At 41.6% G+C, this 24,755-nt stretch overlaps 1 protein-coding gene across 1 annotated transcript in view; it reads left to right on the top strand.

Annotated features, from left to right (window-relative positions):
• Nucleotides 1–24,755, top strand: part of si:dkey-215k6.1 (transmembrane protein 132D) — a 215,291-nt gene that overhangs the window by 163,612 nt on the left and 26,924 nt on the right. Inside the window, exon 6 of the mRNA XM_068604864.1 lies at nt 12,027–12,170. Coding sequence (XP_068460965.1) covers nt 12,027–12,170 — 144 coding nt within the window. The remainder of the gene's footprint in view (nt 1–12,026; nt 12,171–24,755) is intronic.

The raw sequence follows: 24,755 nt of genomic DNA, 5'->3' as shown, positions 1-24,755 counted from the left end.
TTAATAAGGTCATATGATATTTCATATACGTTTGTGTGTGTTCAGGACGTTCAGTAGTTTATTTCCTTAAGTCCACAGTCCAGTCTGCCTCTAATCAGTCTGCTGGCGCTAACTTGGTCACCATGACGACGGCAGCACACAGGTGCTTCATATCAGCCAATCAGTTTAACACACAAACCAACTCAAGTGCTTTGGAGGAGAGACGGGCGTCAGAAACAAAAGCTATATATTACGACGTCTTACGGCAGTAGTAGCCACACTTTCAAAATTTCTTGCGAAATTTTCTAGTTATTATTATTATTATTCTTCTTATAGTCAAACCACTACTCCTCCCAGAGCGTTGCCAGCACATGCGCAAAAATTACATCGAAACGTGCGGTTTGCGCGGGAATCGTGAGGTATGACTTTTCTAAGAGATTCGCCCGTACGTTTTCCCGAAAAATGCAAAAAACATTAAAAAAAATTCACGAAACGTTCGTAGAGGGTGGCGCGCCAATTAACAGAGTGAGAAGAAGCGACAGAAACTGTTAAAAAAATAAAACGTATTTTGTCTTTACTCCCACAATGTTCACTCTTCATACACCATTGTTGGATAGAAACGTTGGAAATATTGTCTTCTGTCATAAACTGCGGTCGATAGGAATCCAACAGACTCAGACGTCTTGAAATCGGACTGAATGTGAGAGCAAGTCCACCTCGCTCTGCCATCCGCCGCCATGTTAAATCTCCCTCCAAAGCCACGTCTCCCCTGAAGCTCGTACCTGATTTGTAAATCGCCCGTACAGACACATGTTTTATCGTACAGACTCGCCAGTCACAGTATCTGTTCATCAGGTCTTCCTAACGCTCAATATGCGATATCGAAGCAATAGTGGCTTTTAAAGTACCATTTTTTTTAAATAGTTTGAAAGGAGTTCCACAGTATTTAGGTCTATTAAGCTCAGCGTAAGGAAGTCCCTTTGAAGTCATCACCATGGCAACCTTTGATCTAACGACCCACAGGTGTTCTCGTTAGGGCAGTTTAACAGACACACAGACACTTACACACGCACACACAACACAGATGACTTCTGTCTCTCTGTCTGTTTGTCTCACACACACAGACACACAGACACACATACACACACACAAACAAACAAACACATACACAAACACACACACACACACACACACACACACACACACACACACACACACACACGCACACACACACACACACACAAACAGACAGACAAACACACACACAAACAGACACACACACAGACACACACAAAGACGTTTACGTGTGTTTTATATTGTGTAGTTGTCAACACTGTGATCATTAATAAGGTCATATGATATTTCATATACGTTTGTGTGTGTTCAGGACGTTCAGTAGTTTATTTCCTTAAGTCCACAGTCCAGTCTGCCTCTAATCAGTCTGCTGGCGCTCACTTGGTCACCATGACGACGGCAGCACACAGGTGCTTCATATCAGCCAATCAGTTTAACACACAAACCAACTCAAGTGCTTTGGAGGAGAGACGGGCGTCAGAAACAAAAGCTATATATTGCGAGGTCTTACGGCAGCAGTAGCCACACTTTCAAAATTTCTTGCGAAATTTTCTAGTTAACATTGTCATAGTGATAATAGCCATTTATCCCTGACATATCACACACACACACACACACACACACACACACACACACACACACACACACACGCACGCACATGCAGTCCAAAACCTCTATCTTGTCTAGGCAGCTCGCCCAGCTGTCACCTCCCTCATCTGTCTCCCTCTTCCTCCCACCCCCCCTCTTTTTCTCCTCCTCCTCCTCTTCAGTATTTAGACCTCATGATCCTTCTTTTCCAGTTTTCACCTCCCCCCCCCCCCTTCTCCTGTCTCCTTTTCCTCTGTTCTTTTTTTTCTCTCTTCGCTCCATCACCTCCCTTCCATTCTCTCACTTCCTTTTCAAATATTCGAACCCACATTCTTCTTCTCTTCATCATTTTTCTATTTCTTTCTTCAACCTTTTCTCTAACTCAGTCTGTTTCCGTCTCACCTTGTAACTTGGTCTTTTTAACTTGCTGCGTTCACACTGCTGCAGAGTACAGTCAGCGGAAATGTGTTTGTGTATTTTGTGCAAGACTTCCCCAACTCACTGATTTCTACCACAACAAAAAACGACCGTTTCGGTAGAGAAGGTGTGAAGTCCCAAAAGAGCTTTAACAGGCTGGCCAGGGATGCTAAACGGCTACTACCTGGTAGATCCTAAAAACTGCATTTGGCAACAAGCATGGCAGTTTTGAATCGGTAAAGAAACAGAACCAGCAGACAGCAGAACATCCACCGCAGGGAAGCAGAGAATCCGTTTTCAGGCGGTTAAAAGGTGAACAGATAATGGGTGCAGACACAGAAAGACAGACGTCCGGGGAGAGAGTCATTTATAGCTCACATTGAGGTCAGCTGACTGGAAGAAATGGTATGCACACACACGCACACACACATAAACACACATAGGCCAGAAGCACAAACACAGACACACACACTCTATATAGATATGCATTATTGTCGTGGACTGTTGTCGGACGCTGCACGCCTTGGACCGCCTCAATCCGAGCCCCCGATGACTGAGCTGCTGCTGCTGCTCATAATTATCAATAGCAGACAGAAGGTTTACCCTCACTGGGCGGGTGACTAGTGGGTGGATGAGGGATGGCGGGATCTGTAAAACTACAGAAAACTCACTGAGATGAGACAGAGATTGTTTCTTCTGGGGGGGTTTTCCGTCAGAGGTTGACGAATGAGAAGAGGGAGACGACTCAGAGGACGCCATGATGAAAAAAGAAACAGATCAAGGCTTACGGTTCTGTCTTTAATCTACGCTACGCTAAAGCAGTAACCGAGCATGAATGTGCTGCCTTTTAGTGATATAGCAGTGCAGTGAACAGTGTAGCAAATGCCTCCAGTTGTCAATCAAGACCTGTGTTCATTTCTGTTTATTTAGGGTTAACAAAGACGCAGACAGAAACTAGACCCACGTACAGGGTTATCGGCCATTGTTCATCACAGTCCCAACAACAATTTGCTCTTTGCATTCATCCCCCACCCTCATGCGTTCATATTTCTCCTCCCGTGATGTTTACCCTCTCATATCCGCCCTCTTCAGGTTGGCAACCAATCAAAACACAGATCACAACCTGTGACCATGACAGTCTCCAGTTCTAGGAGGAAAAAGTTCCCGCACGTCAGATTTGGTTTTCGGTTGCTGTTTCACTTCCCTGCCTGAGTTCCCATCCGCTTACACTGGGAGTCTGAATATATCATTTTAAATAAATAGTCAAGCAGGAAAATGAGACACAGATTGTTATTGTTCAGACTGTACATAATACATGACCATGGCGTACATTTGTGTTCGGTGTTGCAGTTGAATTGCATTCAATCAATTCAATACCGACTGGTACCACGGGCTGTGATGAATTCAATGCGCTGCATCCGACACATTTGATATATTTTTCTTCATTTAAACAGTCAGAAACAACTACGTGGGGATATTTGCGTCTGCTGACTGTCTGTGTTCATAGACGTACAGAACTGATGTGATATTGATGATGCAACAGTTTGCACATGAGAATGACAGTTCCTAGTGAACAGTATTGACTTGTGTGGCAGCGGGCAGCCGCTCTGCTGAATCACAATATCAGTTGCAGTCGAGGTTCATTTAGTTCAACAAGACCAAATGCAAACACGAGCTATTCCAGGAAGAGAGAGGGAGACATATTAGGAAAAAAGCACATGTGTAAAACAGCTGGTTGGAGGCATTCTTGAATAGCCAGCATCCTCAGTAACAAGTAAAAGTGTTGTTGAGTTATGTTCAAATACAATCATTTGTTGTTTACATTTTATATTTAGTTTACAGACTTATTTTTACTTTAAACTTTATTCATCCTGAACCTAAATAGGTGGGTTTCTTAGTGAAACCCAATGTTTTAATTGTATTAATGATAGAGTAGACAATAAATATCATGACCATGTAATGGGCTGTTAAGAGGTCGTGGTCAGTTGTCGCCTGTGCCAATGTCCGCATGACTGTATCCATGCATGGATAATGACGATTCTGGAGACAGTCTGCAGGTAGATGACAGCACAGCTCATTTGTTTAAACGCCTTTGAACTGACCTTTTTCTTACTGTTGTGCATCAAATGGTTACGATCCTCTCCCAAAAAAAAAACGTGGTAAAGACCAAAGATTGGATCCTATCTTTCCCCAGCAGACAATATTGTTTCCCAAACTTACCAAAAAATCTATCACGTGAGTTATAGTATATGATTATTGTAAGCGTAATTATTTTCCAATTTTGTATTTTATATAGAGACTGCTCATTATAATAACCATACTACTTCAAATATAGCAATTACATCAAAGAAACTTTAATAACTGTACCAGTTGCAACTTGTTTAAAATAAAACACGCTATAATCACTATCGCAGTGTGCGTAGTGAGGGCATGTGAATTCGTGGACCTCTTGAAGCATCACGTGCAGTACATTAAAGCTGTTAAATCTAAAATACTGTTCATTGCCACACCGCACATACCGGCACACACACACACACAGACACACACACACACACACACACACACAGGAAGACAGGGTCATACACATATGTTTAATAGGTCTGTAGTAAATTGCAGCTAAGTGCCTTTAACCAATTTCCCTTCCCAGCTGAGCCCTACACACACACACACACACACACACACACACACACACACATATATATATATATATATATATATATATATATATATATATATATATATATATACAGGTGTGTGTTAGTCCTGTACTTCTTATGTGCTTTTATGGGCTAAGAATGCTTTTGGTTTGGTTTTGCTTTATTTAATTAAATTGCATATTGTCGGGTACAATCTGCATATACGCTGCCAAATTGGAACACCACTTTGACAAAGTGCATAAACCAAGTTTATGTCAATGCAGCAAGATAACTCGACTTGAAACAACCTCAATTAATGTGCTAACTCAGCCGTGAAAATGTAATTGGAGCGGTAACATGCTGAACATCTGATTTGCACACACGCACACCTTCACTGACTTTATTGCTTCATTAATGCCACATATAATGCAATAAACAACGTACGTACATGCATGCATGACCTGTAATTCATTTCTGACCTTCTGCTGCCTCTCAGATGCTTGTGTTTGCTCTCTTATACGATCAGACACAAGGTACAACATTATTTCAGGTCTAAAGTAACAAACAGTTGAGGAGGAGCAGGGACAAGAGGAATGGAAGATAACACATTGTTAAAGCAGTGCAGTGGGATGAAGATACACCCGAAGGTGTTCAAAGAAAACCGACGTAATGAGAATAACTCCGTATTCTGGCCATAATCTTCTAAATTGTCCGTATGTGCATCTTCCCGCCTCTTTATCATTCTGCCCTGCTTTCTCCTGTACTGTACATCCACTCAGGTGAACACACTATTTATTATTTCACTGCTTTGACCCTGGTCAAACACTCAATAAAGCATCCGATTGCACTGCTCTCTCTCTCTCTCTCTCTCTCTCTCTCTCTCTCTCTCTCTCTCTCTCTCTCTCCCTCTCTCTCTCTCTCTCTCAGAATCTGTTTCTTAACCCCGTTTGTGTAGCTCTGTCTGTGTCAAGACACGAGGGAAGGTGTGTGATGATAAAACTGCCTTTCTCTCCTCTCCCTCATCCTTGAACTCTTCTGCCCGTTTTCTTCCCTCTCACAATGTCTTTGATTTGTACCATAATTTAGTTGTTTCTCTTTCTTATAGAATACTTTTTCCTCTCTCTCTCTCTTTTAATATTACGTGTGCACACAGAGAAACGAAGCGGCGTGATGGCATCACGAGGGCTCGTTCTGGATGAAATTCTCCGCCTGTTACTTAAGGTTATTTGTTCGCTTCCTGACCAGTTGATTACTTTAACAGGTTGTGGTGTTTTCTACACACGTTGTGGTATGGGGGAATGTGTGTAACCAAAGGGACAGAGACTGATTGATGTATTGAACATCATTGTTCTGTTTTCTCATCTGGACATTCTCTTAATTTGCTCGTACGAGCGGGCCACAGGTTCGTCAAATGATTCCTCACTTCAGATAGCTGTGTAAATGACGAACATACACATGATGAACGCCGTGTGTAAATGACGAACATACACACGATGAACGCTGTGTGTAAATGACGAACTTACACACGATGAACGCTGTGTGTAAATGACGAACATACACATGATGAACGCTGTGTGCAAATGACGAACATACACATGATGAACGCCGTGTGTAAATGAGAAACATACACATGATGAACGCTGTGTGTAAATGACAAACATACACATGATGAACGCTGTGTGTAAATGACGAACATACACACGATGAACGCTGTGTGTAAATGACGAACACACACATGATGAACGCTGTGTGTAAATGACGAACACACACACGATGAACGCTGTGTGTAAATGACGAACATACACATGATGAACGCTGTGTGTAAATGACGAACATACACACGATGAACGCTGTGTGTAAATGACGAACATACACATGATGAACGCTGTGTGTAAATGACGAACATACACACGATGAACGCTGTGTGTAAATGACGAACATACACACGATGAACGCTGTGTGTAAATGACGAACATACACACGATGAACGCTGTGTGTAAATGACGAACATACACACGATGAACGCTGTGTGTAAATGACGAACATACACACGATGAACGCTGTGTGTAAATGACGAACATACACACGATGAACGCTGTGTGTAAATGACGAACATACACACGATGAACGCTGTGTGTAAATGACGAACATACACACGATGAACGCCGTGTGTAAATGACGAACATACACACGATGAACGCTGTGTGTAAATGACGAACATACACACGATGAACGCTGTGTGTAAATGACGAACATACACACGATGAACGCTGTGTGTAAATGACGAACATACACATGATGAACGCTGTGTGTAAATGACGAACATACACACGATGAACGCCGTGTGTAAATGAGAAATGTAAGTAAGCATAAGGAACGGACCAATAATGCAAAATAAGACCACACGTCCATGTGTCCTATGCTGATTCCTGCTCTTGGGGATCCAAAAAGAGAAGTTACACACACACACACACACACACACACAAAATGAATCTACTTAATTAAAGAAAGAGTGCTGTTATACTGACATGTCACCTGATGGTCGTACTCGCACTGACAAAAGGAAGACATGGTTCCATGTTAACTCAAGAACACTAACGTTAAAAATAGTTACACTATCACTAAAGTCGGGTGAATTTCACCCGGTATAATGTACCTAATGAAATCCAAATATATTCAAATACAACAATACAAGGCAAGTTGAAGTACTCTTCTCATATTTTACCCTATAGAACTTCTCAAAAACAGAAAGACAGCTATCATAGGGAGACCCTGAAAAAATATATAAAAGCATAAAGTATAAAAGAGCTATGATTTGGTAAACATGTTCCAGGGTCATGTGAGTCTTACTTTGTGCAGTAAAAGTCTAAGTTCAATATTAAAACCCATCCAGAATTGTATCTATCACTTTTGAAAAATACAGAGATTGGAGCAGGAAGACACGCCCACCTTCAATAACGTCAGTGAGCAGCATGAAGCTACAGGAGGACCCACGCAACTCAGGCAAAAGCAACACAATGACAAGAATGTAACAACAATCGCTTGGGTGAAAATCACCCGGCGTTAGTGTTCCAGGGTTGAAAACAGATTACGGCAGCAAGGTCACTAATGTTTGCAACGGAAAGGGGGTCAGATCATTAAGCATGTTCATAATGTTGTGTTATACAAAAGCATGACTCGCCAAGTTTAATGGGTGGTAATATGAATAGGATACTTAAATAAATGTAGAATTAAATGAATTCCAGCGTCAAACAGGATGACATCAACATACTTATAAAGTGCAATTTATGTAGGGTTTTCAAACTAATGCAATATAAAACTCATTAGTGGAACACTTAGGCTCAGATAACAGCAGACTCATTAGCACGTTTTGTTCGTACATAAGAGAACCTTCCAAATACAAAAGAAGTTGGCGAGCTACAAATCTGGTCTCTTCCATAAGGACAAACGTAGGTAGCCATGACACATGTACGGCAAGCGATTGTGTCGAAACAAGAGTGTGTCTGAACAACTTTTCTCCTAACATAACAGACTCCAGCTCCCTTCGACTGTAAAGCACAGCCTAGACTGTCAGTTAAAAGGACTCTTCTGCTTTTATTTCCCGTCTATTCTTCTTTTATCGGACCGTAGTGAAAAGGTCACAATAGGACCGAACAGAGACTCAAGAGTCGTATTATGTTCCAAGCAATTTCCCCTAAATGAAAAACTTGACAATTTAAGGAATGAGCTGAAAATAAGATTGTGTGTGTGTGTGTGTGTGTGTGTGTGTGTGTACTGTGCACAAGAAAGAGAGAGAGGAACAGATAGAGAACTGCTTACATACTCTTATTGTCACAGTTGGCATTGAATTTGTACAGAAGAGCAAAAAGCGCCATTTTTTTTCACTGTGTCAACTCTTTACAACCCTGTGCATGTGCGTGCATGTGCGTGCACGTGTGTGTGTGTTACAGAGAGAGAGAGGGAGACACACTGTGCATGTTCCTGTGATGGGTGGTCTCGCTTGCTTGACTTTACAGTCACACACTCTTTACAAGGCATGCATGCACACACACACACACACACACACACACACACACACACACACACACATGCACACATAACACACAATTATGCGTGGATAAGCTTCATTGAAGAGAGAGGTTGTTTCCTCGGCTTCACTTCTATCTGCAGCATGCACACACAAACATATTTGTCGGTGGATGCATTTGTGCACACACACACGCACACATTTGTTCGTTCTACTCATGCACACACACACACACGCACACACACACACACGCACACATTTGTTCGTTCTACTCATGCGCACACACACACACGCACACACACACACACACGCACACATGTTTGCAGGAACCTACATGAGCTCTGGTTCATTTGTACATATAGATGTTCGACACACACACAGACCTCTGCATGCACACACCTCCTCGGAGCTTATCTCAGTGTGTGGAGCAGCTTTTGAAGGCAGTAGGGAGCTGCTTGTTGACGAGCCACTTAATAATTCCCTTGGACAAGCATGAAATTCTCCTCTTTTCTCCCCCTGTCTCTCTTTCTGTCTCCTCTGCTCTCACTCTAATATTCTTCTCCCTGCTGTGTTTTTATCTGTTTTTTTTTTCTTCTTCACTTTCTCAATTTCTCAAATGTTACGCTTTTTCCCCCCCACTCCGCTCCCTTTTTCTCCGCCCGTCCGTTTCTCTCGTCATTCTGCTCTCCGTGATTTCTCTGTGTGTTGGTTAGTAAACGCAAGTCGTCGTTAACATGAACGTTATTAAGCTACTTGCAATGAAGAGCTAACGCGGCAGATGTTCTGTGCTCCACCTGCATTGGATCTATTCAGACGAGATGACTGTGACGGATTTAACCCTCCCTATTGCCATTGGCTGTTTTCTCTCTCTCCTCAGGGAGTCAGTTCAATTATGATTATGAACAAGAACATGATTCAATTACATTTCCATCCTCATTAGAGATGCTTGTTCTCCGACACCAACTACCGTCTGTCGCGTTCAACTCCGGTCGGAGGGTCACGGGCGCACGTTGACCCATGCAAATAGACTACCAATTAATTCTGTGTCAGTGTATCTGAAGAGACCCAAAGTGGCACAGCATGTACTGAGTGGTTCCAAAAACTTGGTGCTATCAGCACTTTTTTCTACAGGACTCGTTGGTGAACTACCGTTGCTGATTTTAATGAAAGAACATGCGAGCGCGAGTCAGCGTCAGCGTAAAGAATTCCTACTTCCATTGTGTTAACATTTAGTTTTGTTGGTCTCCCATGTGGTGCACAGACACACAAAAGTGCAACTTACTTCATTAGAGATCACTTTGTAGCCAGTTTAAATTCACTCACGCCTACATTTCAAGCAAGAAAATCAGACGTAAAGGATTTGGAGGTAGCAATAACTTACACAAATAGATCCCCTGTTTGTTGTTATTCATTTTGGCCTGTGGTGCAGATAGTGGAGATGTAAACACGATATTATCGGTGGGACGTATGGCCTTCGAGAAGCTTCTGCCCCGGGACACACACACACACATTTTGACATACACATATGGGCTACATACTAACACACATTTACTCTTTGATTTTGTTATCCCTCCATCTGCTCTCCTCCCCTGGAGGCGGGAGAAGAATCCTCCCGTTAATTTGTCTGTTTTTCTTCCCGCACGTTGACTTTCTTTGTGCCCTTCATCTTCCTCTCATGCTCTTTCGTCTTTGCATGCTTTTAATCCTGTTTGTCCCCTCTCTTCCTCCTCCTCACCTGCTTTTCACCTTCAACCTGCGCACTCTCTTCCGTCGTGTTGTATAAATATCTACAGTATCTAGTTCGGATTTCAGGCGAGACCGAGCAGCTTTTGAGGAGGAGAGAGAGAAAATAAACTAAGAGAGTACCAGAATAAATGTCTTTGTGTAAGTGTAAGAGAGCGGCAGAGAGCTCATTAAGTGAAGGTCACGCAGAGTTCTGTGGTTTGGAACGATAGGGTATTAGCAGCCTTGTGCACCTAAGCTCTTCCCTGTGTTTGTGGGTGTCAGTTGTTAGTTTGTGTGTGCAGCAGAGGTCTTATCTTGTCTGGTGTGTTTGTACTATTTGTGTATGTCTTCCCTGGTATGATATGTATGTGTTTTCTCTTAGTTCTTTTGCATATTTGTGTAGGTTTGTATATACAGCAACTGTGTCTTTGAATGTCAAAATGTATTTTGAGGTTCTCCGTTTTCCAAAGTTGTCGCTGAAAAAATGCATAAAATGCCACACAACTAAACTGCATTCTCAATTAAGTTCCAAGGGAGCTTTCATTGAATGTATTATTTTGTCATTGTTGTATTGATACTTTTACTTAAAGATCTGAATACTGTTCTTGTTAAAAAGTGCCACAAAAGTACAGCCTATTTCTAAGAACCTTTATTGCCACAATGCACTTTCTAGACCCCAAACCTAACTCAAGCAGAAGTCAAGATTAGTATTAACCTAGGCCCAAAGCTGACTTTAAATCTCAAACTAATTGGGGACTCTTTAAACAGAAGAAGACTAATGAAGTGGGGAACAGCCAAAATGGTCTAACTTTCCAAAAATGTGCTCAATCAGAAGATGTTAAAATGCGTCCTCACAAAGACAGCGATACAAGAGCACACACATTCTCGCACAACCAAGGTGCAGCACATTTTGGATTAAAACCGTGTAAATGCTGATTGTGTCTGGTTCCACACAGTGAACTATAGACAATGCAGCACATTCATTCTGCATTTCTTCTTCTTCGTCTTCGTCGTCTCTGTTGGCATCCGGCACGCACAGCTGAATTCCACAAGAGTAAACTAACAGGAACACACAAACACACTTTCCATCCGGAAACAGTGGGCCCAGCGAAACTACCTGTAATCAGGTGTGTGCGAGTGCGTGCGTGTGTGTGTGTGTGTGTGTGTGTTGGCGGTGATAAATGCCACCTTGGAAACTCAATGCCGAATAATCAAGAGTGACACAGTGGCAGACGCTCTGAGGTGTGTGTGTGTGTGTGTGTGTGTGTTGGTAGGTTCTAATGAAATGTAATCATGTCAATTACATGAATCTTGAGATTTATAATTACTTATTTCTCTTTCACCTTCCTTAAAAACTCTCCCCTGGTCTCTGTTACATGTTTCTTCCTGTCTCTCCTTCACCACCTCAACTCATGGCTTCCTTCTCTTGTACGTGATATTTGCTCAAGCACGAATAACAGCACATGAGAGGAACGTTTTGAATTTGATGACATGTTCACTTTGTGTTGTTGCGTTACCTCTCATTCCTCTCTTCATGTCTTTCAAGAACGCTTTTCTTTTCTCTCTTTCTCCCCGTGTAGGACACAGAGGTGTTGAACACAGCCATCCTTACAGGTCGTCGGGTCACAGTGCCCGTCAAGCTGGTGACCGTTGAAACCGACGGGCAGGTGCGGGAGGTAGACGACTCGGTCACGTGCACCTCGACGGACGCCGACGTCGTCAAGGTACGTGTTCAAAGTACACACAGAGAGATGTATGAGTAGGACTCCTAGATGTACATATGTTTAACCATTCAGACGCACACATCGTTACGGTTGAATGTTATAAAACAGGACACAACACACATGCACAAACTACAGCAATCTATGTTCTGAGTGCACATTGTTGATAACTGTAGTTAAAAAAAAAACGAGATACATTACACCGTTCAATTTTGAGATGATTGATATTGGTGTGCATTGCAGTAAAGTACACTATATTATATTTTGCTTTGTGATTGAACATGTGCCAAAGTGAAAAATTGCTCAGGCAATTCACAGAATGTCTTAAGTCGTGGTCTGCCAGGTATGTGAAATATGGATTGGGTAATCATTTCACAAGGGTTTGAGAAATACAACCGTTTAAACAACAGGGAGGAAATCACAATAATGTGAGGAAGTAAACACGCGGTTCTTTTACACAGCAATTGATCCATCTTGAATCATCATTATATTCAAAAAACTGTAAAGGATTTTTGTTGTTCTCTAATTCTCTGTGTGCAACAGAGCATAACGAGGCACTTATCACAGTATGCAGCCTTTTTTTAATCTCACTTGCTGTTGACTGAAAGTCATATGAAAGTCTCTAGATTGCTGATATGTGGGCAACTTTTCGTTTAATGGCCATAAAAAGCAACAAAGAGGGAACAAAGGTTATTTATATTCGGTTCAGTGTGTTGGTAAAGTAAAGCAGAATTATAAAATACCAGGAAAACAGATGTGGCCGTTAAGTCTCGGGCGGTAATCACTTACGAGACTACGTCAGCCATCTTTATCTTTTTTTCTCTCATCTCCCTCTTACACACACACACACACACACACACACACACACACACACACACACACACACACACAAATGTGGTGCAAAATGTGATGCATTTTAGGTTGTATGCTTGTAATAGATGTTTTTTTTTTCGTTCATATTATTACAATTCATAGATTTTTTTGTTAAAGATCAATAAACTGTAATATTTTCCTGAGATTATTTATGTGTGAGCTGGTCGTGATCGTCAGTGCTCGAACTCAACCGGTCAGTGTTTATTCTGAATATGAAACAGCACTTTGACTGTTGACATTTTTGACATTTTAACACTAAATCCACCGTTTGGTTATTGGTCCCTGATCGTAGGGTGCTCCGTAGTCCTAATGTATGTTAATGATCCTATTGATATGAATCATTATAATAATATCCATAATTTGCATACTCGCTCATAACAGAAGCACACTCTTCCAACATCTGGTAATATGTTGCTTAAGAAAATATGTATGACATTTAACTGATTAAAATTGCCCTGTGGCGTCTTCTTGAAAGTAAAGTTTCTGTTTATATTCAGTGTTACTGACCAACACACATCGTGTATATCCTGAGGCCAGACTGATATTTCAATACTTCCCCTTTGACTTTTCTTTAAAAGATGTGCATCCATTTTGACTTGTTAGCTGTATTTCATGACAAACTACCTGTGCACAGCACATCCCATGCATATATGCATGAGAACATACATATCCCTTTGTACTGTTCTGTATATCAAACCTGGTCAAACTTAAATTTAGTTCACGTGGTAAAAAAATAATGCATTATTGATAACATTTTATTTGATGAAATTCAGGTTAAAGGTGCTGTTTACACGAAGCCCACATTGATCAACTTCAATGCACGTCATCTCTAGCCTGCTTTTCTTTTTGACTCTGTGGTGATTCCTCACAGTTCGCTTAATCCCCTCCACAAGGAGGTCAGAGGTCAGCGTCAGCTGGAGCAGCCGTCATGGATCTGGCAGCGATGCAGTGTCTCTCTGAAGGCCGGGCCAGGTTTCAGTTTGAACCTGATTCTTTAGCCCGTTAGTGCCACACGGACTCAACTGAAATAATGTACTAGTCAATAAAACAGAAATAGATTCAAGAAAATACATTCACAGAAACAAGCTGATACCATGGATTGAAGATTGATTCTTCTTGGGCTACTTCTCCTTGGTGCCTTCAGGGCCTAAAGTGAAACGCACCCTTGCTGTGACAGCTTTAATATGAGGCCAATTTCCTGGTACAAGCCTACAGGAGTGGTGCTGTTTAAGTACGATCAATAACAACACAGCGAAAATGGAAGGAACTCATTCAGATAGATGGAATGTTAGCTTTCTGTGTATGTCGGTGTGTGTGTGTGTGTGTGTGTGTGTGTGTGTGTAGGAATGAGTTGCTGGCTTGCGTGTACAAACATACAAACATAGAAAAAATGCATACACGTCGCCTGTTCAATAGATCACTCATACTCACGTTACATGTAGATAATTTACATCAATTGTTGCCAATATTTTATTTGTTTCATGCTAAACAATAAGCAGCATAAAGCTGCTTTTAGAGCAACCACAAAGCAAGGTGTTGCCTTAATAAATCCTGCTTTTGACAGCTCGAGTATTTCTGATTGTTTTTGTGTGGCAGAGTTAGACTGATATCAATACCTACCAGGATCCCCAGCTATTGATGTTACTTTACTTCAGACTCTCTCTCTATACATTTCACAAAGTAAACCTGCACCTGTCTTTGGGCTGAAACATGTTCAGCTCATCAGTCTTTGCCTCATTTCTCGCCTCCTTGATCTAAAACATGCCTTTCAATCCCTTTTGGTTACAGTATACACAGCTTTATTTGTATTATTATCAGTACGTCTTCATTTCCCCTGCAAACCAGAGGATTCATATGCAGGGATAGAAGCATACAATATGAGAATCCTGCTGTCCTACCTGACTGAAGCATAAGCTACCCTGCTTCATAGCAAACGCTTGCACCCCTGAATTACTTCTTCAACATCACATATTAAATTATTATGATGTACAAAAATGATCAAATGGGTAAAACAACATCTTTTGATCACTTTAAGGACACCATGCCAAAACTATGATAAGTGTTGGCACAACACGGCACATAAGAGACACTAGAAGCTGTTTAGCACTCAGGCCATCTTATCTGTGGATTGCGTTTTGTTTGTGTGGGAAGAAGAGGGTGTGCATGATGATTGAGTCTTAGCAAACTGTTGTTGTTTGTTGACATCTGATCTGACACATAGATATTTCCCCGATTGTATTCTTTTACACACACAAACACACACACACACACACACTGACACACTCAGTGAAGCTTCAACAAAGGCAGCCTTTTGACAATGGGACCCATGGGGTACAGCTGCAGGTAGCTAGAGCTGTCAGTGATTCACTATGACAGCTGTAAAGTACAATAACGCAAACGTGTGTTACACACACACACACACACACACACACCACCCTCTGCAGACCGGGCAGCACAGAGAAGGCGCATTTTAAGATGGTACTTCAATGCACAACACAATTTAACAGACCGTTTCAGGACACAGGAAAAAGATTACGGAGTTAATTGCGTTGATTCAATTTGAAACAATCTTTTCAATATGCAGCAAATGTCAAGGTGCTGATTGCTAGCGCTGTCAGCTCCTCCCCTTTACTCATTGTTGCAGAGTTCAGGTTTCATTAGCAAAGTTATGAAACATAAAAAGCCCACCTGCTCATTCAACTCAGATTGGTACACGTCTGTACCGTATAGATAGGTGGAACCAGCTTTTCTTTTATGACCAAATATTTTTTTTGTATTTCTTATTTGAACTCGGTCAGTGCAACAAAGATTAAGACTGACATCAAGTGTGAATACAAGGTAATTTAAGCAATAGGATCACAGTATCTGTTTTCTTTCAGGCTCACAGGCGATACTCACAACTTTTGGCGTATGGATGAGAAAACCTCATACTTCACTTTCAGACCAGGCCGCGAGCGTGTTTAGTTTTATTGCGCAGGATGGCCAGCTTTTCAGTTATGTTGTAATTAGGCTGGTTTCACTTTTGAGAAGGATTTGACACCGCTTAATGTGATGGAGAGACACTGAATCTTCAGAGGGCTGTGGGGCGCACACCTGGCTCTCTCTCTCACCTGACGATGAAGCAGCAGAGCACACTCTGGCCCCTCCCTCACTTGATGGATGACAAAAGTCAGTCAGGAAAAGAGCAAAAAACACAATTTATGTCGAGAAAAGCCTTCAGTGCCATTCTTTGCTCTTCTTTTAAGAAAAAGCACTCCCCAGTTGTGATATACCTTTCAGCTCTGGCGGAGCTGCCATTTTATTTTGAACAAATAGTTGCCCTTTCTGTGTTGTCTCGCCAACAGCTAAGCCACGCCTGTATTAGCCATTAGCTTCTCACGAGACGCTGATTGTGCCGTGTTCTGGCTAACCACACACACCTGCATTGTGTGAAGCCTTACAGGATGGATTTTTGTCTGCTTTATAGTTCTGTGCCTCTCGTATGAAGAAAAGTGTTTTACAGCACAGAGAGAAATGCAGAACAGAGACATGAAATACTAAATATATCATTGTTTTTTAATCAAAAGGTATAATACACAAAGACACAACTCAAGACCATCTTGTGACGGGATGAGTATCTGTGCACAGACAGACAGAAATATAAACATTTGGTAAAGTACACATAACCATCTCTGTAGCAGTTTATGTCTCCAGGCACACATTTTGTCATGATTACTTACACACAGACCGGCACAAAAGGTGAAAACAGTACTGGTGTTCTTGTTGCAGCTGGTAACGAACAAAACCAGCTCCTGCATCTTTGTTAAAACATGTTTGTCCATGATGGACTTCATCTTGAACTGCAGCACTTGAACGTGGCTGTCCTTGAAAAGACACTTTCTGTCTCCAAAGAGCAACAGATAGTGTATTGAATGGGCTTTTGTAGTAGCTTTTATAATGCTCTATAGATCCGGGCCCCTGTGATAGTGAAACACATTAAGCCAGCAGAGAAAATTAATAGGTGAATCAAGGAATGACTGCAATTTCCTCCATGTGTGTTTTTAACCATCGCATCTTCATTCTTAAACTTGTAAGAAAAACAAAGTGCAGAAAGAAAGACAATGTTTCTCTGCAGCAAGTTACAAGCAATAGTCTGAGGACGATTAGCGTTCTCATTTGGTTTCACATCACATTCCATTCACCAACCTTTTGTTTAATTACTCATGGTAGAGGGATGTTTGCAGGGGGAATTGCGCAGCGCTTTTCGCCTTCCCTGCTAATGAACATAAAAACGACTGGCTGGGCCTGTCACTGGCTGCGGTGTACTGCTGTAGATTCCAATGATGCAGCTTGTGTTTCTCAGTTTAGCCCGTTTATCGCTGACAACAACATAAGCAGCAGTGATGTACTACATAGATAATAACGTCCCCCTCTTCTCCAGCCCTCCCTTCTCTGTCAGTGTAAACTATCTTGTTACGCTGTCATTTGTGATGTGTGTATGTGCCGCTATTGTTGACAAAGCAGTATGTGTCGGTCAGCGGTGTCAAAGCTTGTAGGGGACGGATAGGGGACGAGCACACACATACACACAAATTAGCACCATTGTCCTGACCTCACAGAAGCCCTTCTCTGACAAAGAAAGGAGGTGAGAGGAGGAGGGATGTGATGAGGGGTGGTGAGAAGATGACGAATGGATCGATGAGGAGAGGAGATCAGATGAGAGACCTGGAAAGTGGTGGAAGTGACAAGATACGAGATGTTGGATGAATGGGAGCAAAGTGAACGATGAGAGTGCAGAGAAAACGAGTGAAAGGAAGGTAGAAAGAAGGAGGAGAGAGGGAGGTAATAGATCAATGGAAAGAGATTTTGAGAGGAGGGTTGCTAATAACTTTTAAAAAAGGAAACACAAGACAATATCCCACTGGCTTAACACCGAGATCCCTGAACAGGAACAATTGACTATTGGCTAAACAAGCGTTAGCCGGCAAGCTAATCCGGCGCCGTCCTGCTCGACTTGGGCTTGCACTCCAGCCAATGTTTTCCCAGATGTTTGCCAAACGCATTGATTCGTCCTCATTTAAGAAGGTGTTTTCTCTTATAACTTCAAAAGTGACAAAACAAAGGTCTCGACAACGGAGGGGAGACCACACATGAGTTGAACCAAAGGAAAGTGTATCTAACAAAAAGGGAAACGAGTGAACTGATAAACTAAACATACCAAGGAAAGCTTGTGCAGTCAAACCAGGTGCGCTGAATCTCCCTAATGACCTGACGCCGCCCTCTATGCCCTCTGGAGGGAGGGGCCTGCTCAGGAAGGGCTGTCACAACACACACACATGTGCATTCATGGCCATTGCCGTAACTACATACTAAAACCATTGTGCCCTGTTTCTCCTCTAAATTGGGCAAACACAGACTTTCTTACTTCATTGTTCTCACACACTCAAACACACACACACACACACACACACACACACACACACACACACACACACACACACACAGATCGTCTCACAAAGACACACAGGGGATTCGAGCAGTAATTGGTTAGTGTGGAGATTCCTTTAGTGATGTCGTCAGTAATTGAATTTGACAAAGAGGAAGACAAAAGCTCTCTGAAGTGATGGGGTGCGGGTATGTGTGTGTCAGAATTTATGTTTGAGGGAAATTTCGAGTGTGTGTTTCTGCATGCGTTACGACAGATACAAAGCAGATTAAGAATTGATCTGTGTGCCATTTAATGAACCAGTCGCAGAGTTTGACACGCGCCTACGTGACCCCACATGCATGCACACATGCACACTTCCCTCTGTCCTTGAGAAGGCGCTATGCGTCTGTACTTACACAGTGTCTTTGTCCCAATAGAAGAAAGTGTCCTTCACATTTGAAAGAGAAGTGACGGGTATGTTACATTTACATTGACATTCTCTGTCATAGCTAACGCTTGTATTTCGATCAAATTACAGCGTAATTAGCAGGTCGTGCTCCGTGATTGGCTTAGGGACGATCCAGTGCTTCAATCTCTCCTCCTTTTCGCTCCGTGGATTAGAGTTTGCGGCCTCAGATGGGTTAAAGTTTGGGAATGACTGTAGTGTAACAGTGTTTGTGAATACGTGAGACTGTGGGTAAAGAAAGTGCTTCATCACAGTTTGAGGTAAGCAGACATCAATCAATTGGATGCAGGTTTCTGAAGGTCACGAAGCTATTCTTGTCGGAGGAGGTGGTAGAGCACATCACATTTAAAAGACAGAGGGACACATTTTTTAAGAGAGAGCCTACATGCTGTCGCTTCACCTGAATATAAAGCAGGGGGAAGACGTGAGGTGTGGAGCAGGTGAGGGTTTGAGGCAGGTGGGAGGAGAGAAGCGTGGATACTGATGGCCACCAGGGGGCAGAGCTGCCTTTGGGTTATAATTAGTGTGACGCATAAGTTAACGTAAGGTTCAGGGTTGTAGTTCGGCATGAATCATTTGACCGGTCCTAAGTCCAGTCCCTCCTTAGGCTAGGTAAGACAAGCTTGACACAAGGAAACATGGCACTGAAGGTTGTGCAGGTGCAGAGGGAGTATTAACTAGATAGCGTTGAGACAACTAGCTACAAGCTAGGCACGTGGAGATGATATAAAGAAAAGAACGTAAGCCATGATCTTTTTTAATGTGTTTTTTTATGGAATTAATGGTTAAATGGTCATTCAAAAAATGTGTCAGCAAATCAACTATCTCTCATTTTCCAAATCTCTTTAATGTTACCATCAAGGGCGACGCACACCTGGATGACGTTGGTAATCCAAACTTTTCTTGAAGTAACTATACAATAGCTATCTATCTAGTTAGTGTTTTCTTCATAAGATGTGACTATATAAAATTAAATGTGTCTATGAATATTGTGACATCAATGTAATGGCAACCTGCATAGTGCCATGCTTTCTCAACTGTTAATCGAGTACAGTGTGAAATAAGGTTGGACTTATGAAGGGTCACTTATGGGTGATGCTAGGTCAGCATAAGCCTCCTGGTAACTTCTTTAAGTCAATACAATATCCTCACAAGTGACCAAAATGTGTGTTTTTGGTAAGTGTGAGAGTAAAGTATGAAGGGCTGACTTTGTCACACTGTTTGGAGTCATTGGGGGAGAAACATGTCTTGTACAAACTGAGATGGAAAATGAATGTTTCTTTAATTTGACATACTGCACAAAATGTTGAGTTAGGAAAAAGGAAACCTTTTAAGAAAACATATCAGGTTCTGATCAGTGCTGATAAGGCTCCTATTTCCTCCGTTTGCTGGCTTCTTCTAAATATATGCCCTTAAAGCAATTATTAGCGCTTATTCATCACAGGTGAAATATCAAATTGTTTTTGAGAATTGAAAAAAATCAGTGAGCAGGTTTTTTTGTGAAACCAAATCCCTCTTCTCCCTCAGGGCTTAACACTACTGACATTTCTTCTGAGTTCATTTCCTGTTACTGCCAAGTGCTGCTTGCACTATGTCACACTATTCATAACGTCATGATGATTCACAACATGAATTAGTGGAACTGATCAAAATGTATCTAATATAACTCATGTTTGCATCTTGCACCAATACATTAATGGTTCAAGGATCATTTATTGTCATTCTGCTACACAATGTTGTACAACAAAATGAGGCGCTACAGTTCGTCTATCCCTTTCTATAGCTCCACTAGCATTTTAGTGTCACATTTGCCAGAATTGACGATACACTTTAGATAGAGCTGCACAGTGTTGTCTGGTCGTATGTATAATGTTCTTTCCTCTTGCAGTGAATGTACATAGCTATTATGTATCCCATTGTGTACTTACTCTTGGTCAATGTGAGCGTTGTCATTACAAGTCACAAGGACAATTTCCAATTTCCTGTACATTTATTGCTCTTGGCAAAGGAATTGATTCTTTGTGCTTTGTTTTTAAGATTTGGAGCGGCAGCCCGGCTGTTCATGAAAACAGATAACATATATATATATATATATATATATATATATATATATATATATATATATATATATATATATATATATAATGTTTGTACAGATAGATAGTTTGGAAGTGCCTCTTTACAAAAAAAATAACTGTATTTTTTTGTTTATATGAAGTCCATGTTTTCACAATCTTTTAATCTGATGAACGGAAATGAATAAAAAATAATTACTTTTATTTACCTTGGGATATTTTTATTTCACTCTCTCGTTAATTATATTAGGGCTTAAAATGAGGTTGTTTAGGATGTGGCCGCTTTGAGTGACAGGTGGGTACCGTCTCAGGTCACCAGCGGCCAGCTGTCCTCTGCTGCGTCATCCTTCCTGCCTCAGCTCCACAGACGCTCCTCCTCTCTGCCCTCTTTTAAATTAGTGGAGGCTCACGCTGTGTCCGCACTGCCAAGATGGCGACCGTCGTCGTCACCCTATTTGAGCTTCCCAAAGGTTCTCTTTAGAAACATATGGATGGCATCATGGAGACTACATGTTAACGAATGCATTGATGAGGGATTTCTTTATTTTGTCAGAGAATAAAGAAACAAAAACAGGAGGAGGAGAGAAACTGTGAGAGGATTCTGTCCAGGTGCCTTGGGTCATTTGAGAGCCTCGAAGAGAAATGAAAGTAAAGTGGATTAAAGGCAGAGGTCACACACACACACACACACACACACACACACACACACACACACACACACACACACACACACACACACACACACACACACATTTTCCATTTAGCAGTAACAGGCTTAGGAAATAGCCTGCGATTCAAAGTGGACAACATCAGACCAAACCATTAGCAACACCCAAAGACATATGTGTGTGGGAGCTGCGACCTTGATGGAGTCTAAAACTATTTTTTAGACCTCCGGTGATCCAGTTCTTACAGTACAGAAATGTATTTCGTTGTTAAATCAGCAAAACTCTGAATGTTCCCCAGTGCTTCCACACAAAATGTTCAACAGATTACTTTATGACAAAAAAAAAACATTTAGGAAGTGAAATAAAAAAAAATAAATCTCTTGCATTTGAATCAAAACTCATCTTGCGCTACCATTCCATTGTATTGAATTACGAAGAACTCAGTGTTCTATCTGCAGATATTTTACTCTTTGTCATCATATTGGTTTTGTCTGAAGCAAAAAATATTGTAGACCAACCGAGCCAAGCCACACAAGTTTGTGTTAGACATTTCATAACACAAATGTTCCTGAATGCAATGCATTGTCTGTGCCGCCAACTCCGTAACCTGTTAATAGTCCACCACATACGCACTACCAGGTTATTTTTGACATTTTAAATACATTAACAGTATGATGAGATGCTTATATGCCCAACATAAATAGCATCACCCGATGAACAAAATGCTGCAATATGAGCAATTTGATAAAAAATAAAACTTTGACACTAAAAGTTCTGCAGGCATGCTGTGTTCTTTTTTTTTTAGTGTATGCCAATACATGTTGACTCTAGCAGTGCTTACTTTATAACTGGTATTTGTTAAGTCGATTTCATTCCCAAAAGAAATCCTTGGAGGAACCTGAAAGCTGTTAAGAGTTTAATCCAATACCAGCCCCTCTGTCGGTCAGCACTCAAACCGATATTTGATCAGGTTGGCTGATGAGACAGCTTTGGTTGGAAATAAGGAAGCTTAGTCGTGGCCTCAAAGGGTTTGTTATGTGGAAAATGCATTTCCGCATCCTTTGCCTGCATGAGATCTTTAAGATGACATTTTGGAAGGGCCGTGCCAGAGGATTGCAAGCAGTGAAGACGCTTAAGGGGAAATAACAGATTCCTGTAATGCTTTATCAAGAGTGTCTTCATATTTTTGGTCTTTTTTTGGTTATGTTTTGTTGAAAGGAGGCCCAGTTTTGTAATACATTATCCATCTTGAATATAGGATTGAGGATGCTTGCTGTAGGTGTGGTTTGACCGTTAACTCAGAGGGTCCTATCTTACACCCCGCACAATGACTCATTGCTAGTTTCAGACCGATGCTGTTGTCAGATCTGTGCACCCACTTTGTGTTCGTAGCGAATGTACTTGCGCCCATCTGTGCACCCATGTTCATGTTAGTCTTAAAATGAGGTTAGGTCAGGTGTATTGTCGGCACATTGCTCTCTCGAAGCAGCAGGAAAAGAAAAAGGTCTAAAGTCAACGGCACTACGTAACGGATACATGATTCAGATAGTGAGATTGACCATGCCCTAAATGCCCTTTACACTTAGTGAGCGCCAGTAGAGAGAGCAAAATAAGTAATTTAATGTGTGGTTACTGGTGTTGATAGAGGAAAAGTGGGAAAGAGACAGAAGTGAATGAAAGAGAGGAAGTGAGAGAGAAAAGGCGAGAAAGAGAGTGAAATATTAAGAGGAAAGGAATTTGTTCACACTGTGTGTGTGTGTGTGTGTGTGTGTGTGTGTGTGTGTGTGTGTGTGTGTGTGTGTGTGTGTGTGTGTGTGTAGCAGAGGGTGAACTATGACTGAGGTGTTATGCTGTGCCCTGTGTGTCACACTCGCCCTCTCACCTCCATAAAAGATACTGGCCTCAATCAATAACTAATTAGCTGCTAATTACCATGCTAAAATACACAGCAGCGATCACATAAACATTCAAACATCCACGTATTGATAATTTGAGTCGGTGGCGTGATGTGTTACACCTCCGAATGCTGCTTTTCAACATAAACATACACACACACACACACACACACAAACACACACACACACACTTGTGATTCAGGGCTATCACTTGATGAGGGTGAAAAGGTCAAGAGGACATTTTGATGGAACCAGCGGTCTTGAACATGTAGTTATGTGACAGACCTGCATGCCTTACCTGTTAGCTGCTGCTCTGTGTACACAAGAGAACAGTCCATTTCAAGAAAAGAAGAACAACCTCCCGGCAGCACAGGATGTAGCATGCAACATAGCATGTTTGTCTTTCAGGTTCAGCATGTTTCATACTTGGACCACTGCAGAATAATTCATTCGCAATCAATTTACATTTTTTGTTGAACATGTTTTTTATCCAAAGAATAAAACCAGCTGAATTGTATTTTAACTCTGGCTCACCCTGGCCAGTAGGGGGGCTGCATTCGCCTCCTTCCTGCCCTTATGCTCCCAGTGGCCTCCATCCATCTTTCTTTCTCTCTCTCAACCCTGACATTTTGGCAGCTGTTGCCATTCCTCCATTTTGCATTCCCAAAGGAAGCCATGTTGTTTCCTGGCAGTGCATTAGCGCCCCATCACTGGCACGCGCGGCCGTTCAGACACTACAGTACTGCTGCGAGTTGTGCATCAGTCTGTCCTGCTCTGTGCTTGACCTGTCTTTTTTTTTAACGATGCAGTGATGTTGGTAAGAAAAAAAAGTAAGCTCAGTGTTTTCTCCTTAAGATCTGAGAAGCATCTCTGTGGGCGAATGAATACATGTGTGTGCGTGTGTGTGTGTGTGTGTGTGTGTGTGTGTGTGTGTGTGTGTGTGTCTTGGAGATACGTTTTTAAAAAATCATCTTCATCTGCACCACGGATACTAGATATTTTACAACCTCATCCTTAGCAATGCCCCAAGAACAATATATCTCTTTGATTTTGCATATTTTATTTGGAAACAACGTATTTGGAAAAAGTGGCTAAAATAATGTGTCATTCAATGATTCTATGCTGTTTTAACAGTATTTTACTTTCAAGACTGCTACTAAAAACAAGAACAAGATTTGTGAGTTGAAGTTCTTACTGGGCCTGA

Source organism: Clinocottus analis, unplaced genomic scaffold, assembly GCF_023055335.1.
Source record: "Clinocottus analis isolate CAN_PGR_092001 unplaced genomic scaffold, fCliAna1.0.p SCAF_7, whole genome shotgun sequence".
Classification (NCBI taxonomy): Eukaryota; Metazoa; Chordata; class Actinopteri; order Perciformes; family Cottidae; genus Clinocottus; species Clinocottus analis.
Note: the sequence above shows the minus strand (reverse complement) of the source record. Positions and strands in the feature narration are given on the sequence as shown.